Source organism: Ranitomeya imitator, chromosome 2 (genome assembly GCF_032444005.1).
Source record: "Ranitomeya imitator isolate aRanImi1 chromosome 2, aRanImi1.pri, whole genome shotgun sequence".
Lineage (NCBI taxonomy): Eukaryota > Metazoa > Chordata > Amphibia > Anura > Dendrobatidae > Ranitomeya > Ranitomeya imitator.
In genome coordinates this window covers 642,917,944-642,931,521 of record NC_091283.1, presented here as the reverse complement: position 1 = coordinate 642,931,521, position 13,578 = coordinate 642,917,944, and the positions used below count along the sequence as shown (strand labels likewise).

The following is a 13,578-nucleotide window of genomic DNA, read 5'->3' as shown; positions in this document are numbered from 1 at the left end:
GCAGTCAAACAGCCATAACCAGAGGCGTAGCTAGGGTTTTGGTTAGGGAGGGCAAAATGTTTGATTCACCGTAAGAGTGGATGTAGGAGAACCTAAGCAGATGACCGCGCTGTTGTTGAAAACAATCTCTATACAGAGACCAACATTGATATTACCGCCAACGCCATATAGAGCACACATAGTACCACATAGTAAGTGCTGTAATAGGGGCACATACGGCAGCAGTGGCTCAGTATTTGGGTATTAGCAGGATGAGGAGCTTGTATGTAGGAAAGTGCTGTGGTCAGATGAGACCAAAATTGAACTTTTTGACCATTAAGATAAACTCTATGTCTGGCACCAAACCAACACAGCTCAAATCCCAAGAACACAATCCCCAAAGTGAAACATGGTGGTGGCAGCATTATACTGTGTGGATGTTTTTCAGAAGCAGATACAGGGAAAATGTTCCCAGTTGAGGGGAGGATGGATGGTGCGAAAAGCTTAGATATTTTTGAGCAAAACCTGTTTTAGTCTGTCAGTGACTTGAGACTGGTTGGAGGTTCACCATCCAACAAGTCAATGACCCAAAGCATACTGCTAAAGAAACACTCGAGTGGTAGTAATGAGTGAATATTGAACTATTCGTAATTGGGAAAATCGGCACAAATACTTTCTAATATCCATGTATTTGTATGGAATAACGGATCCAATTCAAGTCAATGGGAAAGCTGAATATTTTTCTACTAGACCCATAAAACAGGTCTGGGGGCATTGGAAAAAAATCTGAAATGGTTGTAATAGAGCTAAAACTAAATGGGAACAGCATGGAGAAGATGCCTGCATGCCATTCTGACCCACGCCACGTGATAGATGAAAAGCCGGCAATTCATCTGCCGTGCACAGGACCTGACAGGAAATAATGGACAGATCACATAAAGTAAATCCACAGAGAATAGGTACATTTATAGATGTCAGTGACACGCACATATATACAGGTGCTTCTGCAGCGCCCCAGAGTCCTGGTCGCTGCAGTAATGTCGTTCTTCCACCAGGAGGAGTGATGTTACGTCTGATGGCACCAAAGGAGTTCACCCTGCCAGGTATCACAGCCACACACACACTTCACACGCCGGTCCACCAGGGGAAGCTAAGGGTTCTATCTACTAGGCCACTCCTCACATAGGGTAAAACTGGTGGGTTGGTTAGGAAGTCAGTTAGTTGAAGGGAGAGTCAGGAGTCGGAAGGAGAAGGAGTGGGATAGAAGCAGACTGGGCTTGGCCCAGGGAATACCTGTCAGGCGGACAGAGGGAAAAGGAAGAACATCAGCGGCTCAGTGGGAAAGAAGGACACGGAGCTGCACCTGCAACCCATGCGGGAGCCTCCTAAGAAAGGACACGAAAGGAAGTGTGCCGTAGTGAGTGAGCACAGAAGTCATAGCAACAGGAGTGAAACATCAGTGGGAGACCAGATAGAAGCAGGCTGCCTCCATCTGAAGCGCAGATCCGGTGGCCGGAACACCGAGGGAGTAATAGACTCTATGCTTTACTTCAGAGACCGGCAGGGCAGTCGATTCCAAGTTGGCTGTCCGACCTAAACACCTAAGCAGACACGGTGGCAATCGCGGAGGAGGGGCGTCACTAGGGTCCCTATAAAATAGCCTCAGGCCACCACCATCATACGGGTTTGTCCTATCCATCTGGGGGACAGAGAGAGAGAAGTAACAACAGTGAGGACCTTATCGTAGCTAATGCAAGTAGGGTCCTACTACGTTACTGTGCGCAAGGGGAAGGCTACTGATTTCCACCTGGATAAGGGGACTCTGGAATTGCTATCAGACCGGCCGGACTCTGCCTACCCTGTCATCCGGCACTCTGGACTGTGGATGTTGAAGCCTTCAGTAAAGGTAAAGAGACTGCACCCATTGTGTCCTCGTTATTCACCACGCCTTGCACCATCCACCATCATCATCTACACTTTTAGGAAGCCCTGGGGATATACTTCACCTGTGGGAACGTATACCATCTAGCTGCCATTCCATCACCCTAGCGGACCCCTAAGCAGCGTCGGTCACTCTGACCGAATACCACAGGTGGCGTCACAAACACTACCGTTATCTACGAACTCTGCCTTTTATTGGGCACCCCTCATAGGGCCACGGTCCGGGTTGGGCCACGTGACATCCTCGCTGAGGGAACTGAAGGACCCGGTACCGAGTACCCCATTGCCCTTACGTGGAGGCGATCCACTTCTCACAAAATTAGAATATCATCAAAAAGTTTATTCATTTCAACACTTCAACACAAAAAGTTAAACTCATCTACTATATAATCGTCAAATTCTATGTGTTTGTCTGTAACGGAAATCCCACGTCGCTGATTGGTCGCGTCAACTGCCCGCGAGCAATCATTGACAGGCACAGTTCTGTCAGTCACAGTGCCACGTAGTTCAGTCATGTTTACTGAACAACGAATAATAATTTTATTAAACATGTAAAGTACATACAGACTAACAATACAAAGTCCAGAAAATGGTGCGTGTACAGAAAAACACTAACACTGTAGTAACACTAGGGGTATAGGGGCTGCTGGCGACACACACTGGCACATGAATACGGGTAAGACTAGCGGTGTACCTTCCCTATTTGTTTACCGTTTAACCCTATATGGGATAGTAAGCATATGTAGATGAGGGTTATAGTTACATATACCTTGGCACCTTATACTGCACTTATCACTTTTTTGGTATATGCCACATTACGCCTAGCCTTAGGTTATCCGCTTGTTATACCCCTAGTGTTACTACAGTGTTAGTGTTTTTCTGTACACGCACCATTTTCTGGACTTTGTATTGTTAGTCTGTATGTACTTTACATGTTTAATAAAATTATTATTCATTGTTTTATACTTGTGTATGGGACTTTTTACTCCTTGGTTGTTGTAGGATTAGTAGTTTTGGAGTGTCCTGGTGACTATTATAGTGTCCAAATTAATATGGGATATTATCCCGGTACTTTTTTCTAGGATATGTATCAGTGGTATCTGTTCTTTTTATGTTTACTGAACAAGTTCTGTCAGTCACAGTGCCACGTAGTTCAGGCACGTTTACTGCACAAGTTCTGTCAGTCACAGTGCCACGTAGTTCAGGCACGTTTACTGCACAAGTTCTGTCAGTCACAGTGCCACATAGTTCAATACTGTTTACTGAACAGGTTCTGTCAGTCACAGTGCCATGCACAAATATATTATAGTGTTGATATACTTCTTTCGTCCAATGATTTATTTAAATACAGTTAGATATTCATGTAATGGCTTATATATTTTGATGATCTGTTTAATAATTTCGTTCAGCTGTATTAAGTTCTATGAGCAATAAAATTTAATGATAATGTATATATTTTACCCGGAAAATCATGTGTATTCATTGCATTTATTAATAAATAAACTACATACAGTACATATTCTAGAATATCCGAGGCGTTAGAATTGGGCCACCATCTACTATATTACATAGAGTCATTACAAACAGAGTGATCTATTTCAAGTGTTTATTTCTGTTAATGTTGATGATTATGGCTTACAGCCAATGAAACCCCAAAAGTCATTATCTCAGTAAATTAGAATACTTTATAACACAAGCCTCAAAAATTATTTTAAAATCCGAAATGTTGGCCTACTAAAATGTATGTTTAATAAACGCACTCAATACTTAGTTGGGGCTCCTTTTGCATCAGTTACTGCATCAATGCAGCATGGCATGGAGGCGATCAGCCTGTGGCACTGCTGAAGTGTTAGAAAAGCCCAGGTTGCTTTGATAGCAGCCTTCAGCTCGTCTGCATTGTTGGGTCTGGTGTCTCTCATCTTCCTTTTGACAATACTCCATAGATTCTCTACGGAGTTAAGGTCAGGTAAGTTTGCTGGCCAATCAAGCACAGTGATACTGTTGTTTTTAAACCAGGTATTGATACTTTTGGCAGTGTGGACATGTGCCAAGTCCTGCTGGAGAATGAAATTTCCATCTCCAAAACGCAGAGGGATGCATGAAGTGCTCTAAAATTTCCTGGTAGATGGCTGCACTAACTTTAGTCTTGATAAAACACAGTGGACCTACACCAGCAGATGACATGGGTCCCCAAACCTTCACTGATTGTGGAAACTTCACAGTAGACCTCAAGTAGCTTATATTGTGTGTCTCTCCACTCTTCCTCCAGTCTCTAAGACTTTGATTTCCAAATGAAAAGCAAAATTTACTTTCATCGGAAAACAACACCTTGGACAACTGAACAATAGTCCAGTTCTTTTTCTCCTTGGCCCAGGTAAGACGCTTCTGGTGTTGTTTATTGGTCATGAGTGACTTGAAACAAGGAATGCGACACTTGTAGCCCATGTCCTGGATATGTCTGTATGTGGTGGCTCTTGCAGCAATGACTCCAGCAGCAGTCCACTCCTTGTGAATCTCACCCAGATTTTTGAATGGCCTTTTCTTAACAATTCTTTCAAGGCTGTGGTTATCCCAGTTGTTTTTGTACCTTTTTCTACCACACTTTTTTCTTACAGCACTCTCTGTAGAGTTCACAGCCACTCTCTGGGAGTTCACAGCCAATAAACTCACTTCACCTGTCTGACATTAGCCCATGCACTGTGGGAAATTTTACCATGGTGCTTGTGCTAATGTCAAATCGATACCGGAGACGTCAGTGTCCATGTGTCCGTGTATGTAATATGTGTGGCACACATGTGGCAAGCATGTGCCGCCTGTGTGCCTCATCAGTACCACACAAGGGGCACCAGGGAAGAAGTGGTACAGTAAGCGTTGTTTCCCGGCGCTGAGTGCTGAAGACGACTCTCATCATTCTCCTCTGCTCTTCCGGTGATCAGCACTAGCAGGGGAGAATGATGAGAGTTGTATTCAAGTGAGAACAATGACAGTAGGTGGCGGCTTTTTTGACTATTTTTTCACCATCATCCGACACCTGCTGCCGCTAATAACAGTGACAGCAGGAGTGGCTGATGGGAGTATTCCTTACAAGCTGCCTGCGCTATAATTAAATAAATAAAATACCCGGCATGGGTGTGATGGAAATATATATATTTCATATAGTACTCACATATATATACACATATATACTCACTGCTAATATATACACTATAATCAATTGCTTACCCCCTTAGTGACGGAGCCAAATTTTTGAAATCTGACCAGTGTCACTTTATGTGGTAATAACTCTGGAACGCTTCAACAAATCCCAGTGATTTTGAGATTCTTTTCTCGTGACACATTATACTTTCTGATTATGTTAAATTTAGGTCAATATGTTTTGTGTTTATTTATAAAAAATATCAAAAATTTGAGAAAAATGTTAAAAAATTAGCAATTTTCTAAATTTGAATGATTATCCCTTTAATCCAGATGATCATACCACAGCAAACCATTAATAAATAACATTTCCCACATGTCGGCTTTACATCAGCATAATTTGTAAAATATTATTTTCTTTTCTTAGCATTTTAGGAGGCTTAAAAATGTAGCAGCAATTTTTCATTTTTTTCAAGGAAATTTACTAAATTTATTTTTTTGCGCACTTATCCATGTTTGAAGTGACTTTAGGGGTCTCATATATTGGGAAACCCACAAACGTGATACCATTTTAAAAAGAGCACCCCCTGACATATCGAAAACTGCAGTCAGGTAGTTTATTAACCCTTCAGGTGCTTTACAGGAATTAATGCAAAGTGGTATGACAGAAATGAAAATGTGTATTTTTACAACCTAAGTGCCTCTAACTTCTGAACAGGTTACAACAGCCGTCAGACTCTAAGGCCGCTATTTGGTCATGAATTGCCACGGCAAACATCAGGACCACACAATCATGATCTGAGGGCACCAATTGGGATAAAGAGGAAGCCCCCACACTCTGTTAACCATATATAATGATGGGGTCACTATTTACAGCAGCATCTAAGGGGTTAAACAGATTTGGATGGTGCAAACACTGATTGTGGCTGATGCAGAAAGTTGTCAGCTATAGTGCACAACCGACAGATGCTGTACTGTTACCTGTATGGGGAGGCTATTCTGTTAAATGTCAGGTCAGTTAAAAGACGTATTGGCTGTTATTAAGAGGTTAAAAAGGCTGACATAAACTGATATAAGCCAGATAGACTGTTTGGGGCTTTCCAGGCAAAAAGCGGAACAACACCAGATGTACTAAGTGATGAATAGACGTCTCAACTGTGTCCTAGATGCAGAAAAGGCGACAGTTACACTTTAGTTGCTTAATCAGCATTCATATGTGCATTAATCACAATATTCCATATATATATAACCAATAACAGAGAAGCTTGACAATATGGTAATTAACTAACCACCCCTAACCACCCCCTTTCTATATGCAATTATAAAACCATGTTTGTACAATAACCCATCAGTATTTGATGGGATGTTATTCTGTCACCACGGTGTACAGTTTCATTTTTTGATTGCTCAAAATACTCAGTCTAATTGGGATAGATTTATCCTAACCAAATTTCCATAGCATGGGTTCCCCTGTATTTTCTATAACCAGCCAGGCAAAACTCACAGCTGGGGGCTGCAACCCTCAGCTGTCAGCTTCAGCAAGGCTGGTTACCAAGAATAGAGGGGTCCCTACGCCGTATTTTTAATTATTTAAATAAATAATTTAAAAAGCGGCATGGGGTCCCCCCATTTTTGACAACCAGCCTTGCTAAAGCAGACAGCTGTGGGCAGGCTTTCTCAGGCTGGTAAAGGGCCATGGATATCGACCCCCAGCCTTAAAAATAGCAGCCCACAGCCACTCAGAAAAGGTGCATCAATTAGATGCGCCAATTCTGGCACCTGACAATACAAAGGTGACATCAACACCACAAATATGAACCCCACTTACGACCACTGCAGGGCAAGTGGGAAGAGCCGGGCAAAGTGCCAAAATGCCTCTCCATTACTAATCCGTGGGCATTTACAAGACACACATCCATTACTAATCCTATAGTTATATGGTAAATACAGACGCAGCCAGAATAAAGTCTTTTATTAGAAATAAAACAAAACACAGTTTTCCATGTTTATTTAAAAATAGCAAACAAAGTTATATTCACCTGATGCCTAATTCCACTGACGTAATCTATATCTGGGGGATGAATAGTTTTTAACCTGAATGGTGCCAAGATGCGACCGTCCAGGATACAAACCACTGGTGAATGAGCTGCTGCGGGTGCAGCATCATTGACCAGCGGTAACATCATCATGGTTACCGCCAGTCAGTGAGGCTGTGTTCCCAGCTGGGCTGAACTGCGGTGACCTCAGCACCATGGGAAAATGTCAGTGATAAGGTCACCACCGTTCAAACTCAGTGAGTTCACCACATATCACAATGAGAAATTCTCAAGTTCCTCCTGTCATCATAGAAGCACAAACCAACAAATAAAGGAGCACTCTATAGCGCTATAGCATGCAAATCTCTCACAGTCAAAAAGTATACACTTGGGGTAAATCAAACTAGACTCACAGAAAAAATCCCCAAAGAAAAGAAAAATATCCTAAAAATCTATCCTTTATTGATATATATTAAAATCGTAAATGTGCACTTGACAACACCATCACCAAGTAGATGCAAGCGTACTATAGAAAAGGCCGGGTGGTGCCAAGCCCTATGCTTTCTCAATACTCCCTACCTGTCAGCGGAGGTTGGCACCCTATTATCCTGCGCCGTGGCGCCCCCGCTCCTCGTCGACTAGCCCTGCTATCCCTTTTATGCCCTAAGTAGGGTCAGGAGAGAAAATCCCACTCAGACAATAATTAAATATGGATAGCTTGGAAGGACATGAAAAAGTCAGTAAAATATCTAACTAGATCTAAGGGTCTCACCTGACTTGGTAGTCTGTGTCCCTTACTTAATGTATATATACATCAAAATTATTATTTAGGCAAGACGATATAAACAACAGGTAGGGATGTCACAAAGAGACTAAAACATACACATGTGATCTTGGCCTAGCTATATATGTATTACGGTCACCAGATGTTATGATGACAATAGGGAAGATGTATTTGCTGTAATGTCAGACATATCCCATACCGTCATAATAGCGATCAAACTGCAGCTCTCAATAGATAATCAGTACAGAGTAGCCACATGTCGTCCCCCCATATACTTGTTTGTTATGACACATGTGCTAACCAGATCCATAAATCACCTCCTATTTAACACAGAAGTTAATATACATATCCCTTTTCTACTCAACGCGTTTCTCCCCTTCTAATGAAAAGGGGTTCATCAGGAGTACATCCAGATAACAAAGGGTTACTTAGCTTGCATAAAATATCAGCATGTTGGCATGGTAGATAGCTGCACCACCGGGCCAATCCCCTTATCTCAGTAGCGCCCACACACAAGTGCTAAACCTCGTGTATTAAATAGACTCCCCATTACCTCTGCACACCAAACACCTGAGAACCTGGAGCGCTTATCCCATTTCCGGCGCTTCTATCTCAATGGTCCATTACCTAAGTGTTCAAAGACGCGTTGGCGTCATCAGAAGGCGCGCCGTCGCTACAGCAGGACGACACAGCGCAGGCGCCGACCAATCCAAAATGGCGCATGCGCACATCAATAGGCGTCTCACCGCCACAGAAGACCAGAACGCCGCACATTCAGGGCGATCCGGCGTCACACAAAAGCGCATCTCCGCCAACGATGCGCAGGCGCCAAGTCGCCCAGGACCACGCATGGACATTCCGGCCACACATCACAACGCCACAAATCAAGGCGATAGTGCGCAGGCGCCAACCCATCCCGAGCTGCGCCTGCGCCCCTCAGTTATAGAATATCAGCCGGTTCCATTAGCGCACGCGCTATAAAGTATGGAAGTTCTTATATTCTTGCATAATCCCAGAATATAGTGCGGCACCGGCCAATTGCGGTAGCGCCTATGTGCCCACATATGGGGACTTCCGTTCACCAGGTTCTGAAGTAAAATATAAAGCACACAAGTTTAATATTAGAAGCAATACAATAGCGCCCGTACTATAACATATTTCTTCATAAATGATACATCCTAATTCACATACCTACATGAGAGAAGGCAGAGGTAACAGGTAAAGAATAATATAGTCCTTAATACACTTTTTAAGACACAAATAACATCTGTCACAAATTTGACAGGTAACAACAAGTTAATTGTCCAAAATTTGGACCGATAGTAGATAAATGACCCATTAGGGTCGATATGACAGGTTTTTCAATTACCACATATCTCTCAACCTTCATATGTAACGAGTCATAGGTAGCAGCCAAAGTTCATTTGTTCATTTAGACCCTTCGGTGAGACCGTGTCCAGTCTATGGATCCATTTCAGTTCTTTTTGCAAGATTCTATGGTCCCAATCACCTCCTCGTATAGAGGGGGTCACTACCTCCACAGCACAAAAGGAAAAAGATCTCAGATCACCCCCATGTACAGATCGTATATGTCGAGAAATCGGTGTGTCCCTAGCATGTTTTATATCACCCACATGATCACCAATTCTCCTGCGCAGCTCTCTCCTCGTCTTCCCAACATAGTTAACTGGACACGTGCAACTGAACAAGTAGATCACCCCGCTGGTTTTACAATTGGCAAAGTGTCTACTTTCAAAATTCTGTCCTCTACTTGCACTTGAAAAAAACTTCCCAGTGGCCAAATAGCCACAGAAAGAGCAGCCACCACATCGAAATGTACCCACTTGCCTTCTTTCTAGCCATGTACCTTTCTTTATAGGGGGAATAAAGGTGCTATGCACAAGTTGATCCTTTATAGATCTCCCTCTCCTATACGTGATCATAGGTGTTTCTGACAAATACTCCCTGATGTCCGTGTCGGCAAGCAATATACCCCAATATTTGTTGATAATATTTCTCACTTCCTGGGAGCAGTCATCAAAACCCCCAATAAGTCTGACCAGGGCCTCCGAGTCACCTCTATCCCTTTGCTGGAATAGGCTAGACCTAGGGGTTGCCTCCACCTGTTTAAAAGTGCTCTGAAGAATGTTTCTAGGGTATCCTTTATCCAAAAACCTGTCCCTCAGTTCACGTGACTCAGCATAAAAAGACGCATCAGAGGAACAATTCCTCCTCACTCTCATGTATTGCCCCTTTGGTATCCCTTTTTTAAGGCCATAGGGGTGATGACTGCCCCAGTTAAGTAAGTTGTTAGTTGAGGTAGGTTTCCTGTATACCGTGGTTGCAAGATGGCCATCACTGTCCTTACTGATTGTGACATCTAGAAAGTTAATTTTATCTTTGTCAATTTCAGATGTAAAAACAAGACCTACACCATTCACATTCAGGTCGAGAACGAAAGCATTGAAAGAGGCAACATCACCCGTCCATAAAATTAGGACATCATCTATAAAGCGTCCCCAGAATAATATCTGGGAGCCCCATAGTGCCAATTTCTCTTCACTAAACACAATAGTATCCTCCCACCAGCCCAGGAGCAAATTTGCATATGTGGGGGTACATGGGCTCCCCATAGCGGTGCCCCTGAGCTGGTGGTAGAACCTCCCCTCAAACAAAAAATAATTGTGAGTCAAGATGAAACGATACGAGGAGGTGATTGGGACCGTAGAATCTTGCAAAAAGAACTGAAATGGATCCATAGACTGGACACGGTCTCACCGAAGGGTCTAAACGAACAAATGAACTTTGGCTGCTACCTATGACTCGTTACATATGAAGGTTGAGAGATATGTGGTAATTGAAAAACCTGTCATATCGACCCTAATGGGTCATTTATCTACTATCGGTCCAAATTTTGGACAATTAACTTGTTGTTACCTGTCAAATTTGTGACAGATGTTATTTGTGTCTTAAAAAGTGTATTAAGGACTATATTATTCTTTACCTGTTACCTCTGCCTTCTCTCATGTAGGTATGTGAATTAGGATGTATCATTTATGAAGAAATATGTTATAGTACGGGCGCTATTGTATTGCTTCTAATATTAAACTTGTGTGCTTTATATTTTACTTCAGAACCTGGTGAACGGAAGTCCCCATATGTGGGCACATAGGCGCTACCGCAATTGGCCGGTGCCGCACTATATTCTGGGATTATGCAAGAATATAAGAACTTCCATACTTTATAGCGCGTGCGCTAATGGAACCGGCTGATATTCTATAACTGAGGGGCGCAGGCGCAGCTCGGGATGGGTTGGCGCCTGCGCACTATCGCCTTGATTTGTGGCGTTGTGATGTGTGGCCGGAATGTCCATGCGTGGTCCTGGGCGACTTGGCGCCTGCGCATCGTTGGCGGAGATGCGCTTTTGTGTGACGCCGGATCGCCCTGAATGTGCGGCGTTCTGGTCTTCTGTGGCGGTGAGACGCCTATTGATGTGCGCATGCGCCATTTTGGATTGGTCGGCGCCTGCGCTGTGTCGTCCTGCTGTAGCGACGGCGCGCCTTCTGATGACGCCAACGCGTCTTTGAACACTTAGGTAATGGACCATTGAGATAGAAGCGCCGGAAATGGGATAAGCGCTCCAGGTTCTCAGGTGTTTGGTGTGCAGAGGTAATGGGGAGTCTATTTAATACACGAGGTTTAGCACTTGTGTGTGGGCGCTACTGAGATAAGGGGATTGGCCCGGTGGTGCAGCTATCTACCATGCCAACATGCTGATATTTTATGCAAGCTAAGTAACCCTTTGTTATCTGGATGTACTCCTGATGAACCCCTTTTCATTAGAAGGGGAGAAACGCGTTGAGTAGAAAAGGGATATGTATATTAACTTCTGTGTTAAATAGAAGGTGATTTATGGATCTGGTTAGCACATGTGTCATAACAAACAAGTATATGGGGGGACGACATGTGGCTACTCTGTACTGATTATCTATTGAGAGCTGCAGTTTGATCGCTATTATGACGGTATGGGATATGTCTGACATTACAGCAAATACATCTTCCCTATTGTCATCATAACATCTGGTGACCGTAATACATATATAGCTAGGCCAAGATCACATGTGTATGTTTTAGTCTCTTTGTGACATCCCTACCTGTTGTTTATATCGTCTTGCCTAAATAATAATTTTGATGTATACATACATTAAGTAAGGGACACAGACTACCAAGTCAGGTGAGACCCTTAGATCTAGTTAGATATTTTACTGACTTTTTCATGTCCTTCCAAGCTATCCATATTTAATTATTGTCTGAGTGGGATTTTCTCTCCTGACCCTACTTAGGGCATAAAAGGGATAGCAGGGCTAGTCGACGAGGAGCGGGGGCGCCACGGTGCAGGATAATAGGGTGCCAACCTCCGCTGACAGGTAGGGAGTATTGAGAAAGCGTAGGGCTTGGCACCACCCGGCCTTTTCTATAGTACGCTTGCATCTACTTGGTGATGGTGTTGTCAAGTGCACATTTACGATTTTAATATATATCAATAAAGGATAGATTTTTAGGATATTTTTCTTTTCTTTGGGAATTTTTTCTGTGAGTCTATAGCATGCAAACATGAAATATTTAGCTCAGAAATTGGCCAATTCATGTGTACCCGGCAGGCACGATAAGGCGACTCTCGTTGCTGGGAGCCTGCCTAATGTGAATCCTCTCTTGGGCTAAAGCCTACATTTATATGGGAAGGTAGGATCCTGCTGTAATTATGCGTTAAGGCATGAAAACATGAAACATATGAGATTTGAATTGCTGAATCAGCAGGATCGTACCTTCCCATATAAATGTAGGCTTTAGCCCAAGAGAGGATTCACATTAGGCAGGTTCCCAGCAATGAGAGTCACCTTATTGTGGCTTCCGGGTACACATGAATTCTCAATTTTTTTAATTTACTAAAGCAGTAGTGCAATTCATATATATCATGTTTGCATGCTATAGCACTACAGAGTGCTACTTTATATATGGAGATGGCTGCTCTTAGTAAGCACCTGTTCATACCTGCTTTCTGTTTGGAAGTGATACTCAGTCTTTTGATATTTGTAATCATAGAAGTACAGTCTTATATGTCACTGATAAGCTTTTCATACACATACAAATGAATTTACCACTACACACGTAAGTACTTATATTTATTAAACTTCATTATTACATTGTTCTCTCTAAAAAATTAAGGAATATGTTACAAGCACTAGAGCATATAATTATGTAATTAATACATTTCTCTTTCATATATGCTTTAATGATAAAAAAAATTCAGGCAACTTTGATGCATTTGGCTTTTCTCTTTAAATTATTTCCCAAGTGTGACAAAATGTCTATGAGCACAGTAAAGAGTGAAAATGGCAACGTCTCCTGTGAGACCCCTGAGGGAACAATGGTACACATCAATATTAACCAGCGTTCTACTTTGGACTGCTGCCTGGACACCTTCCGATTCGTCTATGACATGAAGAAAATGCAGAAAAGTGGGCAAAAGTCAAAGCCCTCCCATACGACTGGTTCGGCAGCACCCCTAGGATTTGGGGTAAGGTGTATGACTACTCTTCTAACAATAATATGATTATTACATTTATATGGATTGGTAGAAGTATATTAGCATCCAGAGATATTTTGTAAATACAGGAATCATGAAGAAATATTTTGTATGAT

General features: G+C 42.7%; 1 protein-coding gene across 2 annotated transcripts in view; it reads left to right on the top strand.

Annotated features, from left to right (window-relative positions):
• The window catches only part of LOC138665387 (uncharacterized), a 139,167-nt gene that overhangs the window by 58,453 nt on the left and 67,136 nt on the right, over positions 1–13,578 (top strand). Inside the window, exons 3-4 of one of the 2 annotated variants that reach the window (XM_069752812.1) lie at positions 4,190–4,294; positions 13,232–13,453. In XM_069752812.1, coding sequence (XP_069608913.1) covers positions 13,241–13,453 — 213 coding nt within the window. In that variant the 5' untranslated portion in view covers positions 4,190–4,294; positions 13,232–13,240. The remainder of the gene's footprint in view (positions 1–4,189; positions 4,295–13,231; positions 13,454–13,578) is intronic. The other variant, XM_069752810.1, reaches the window with a different exon arrangement.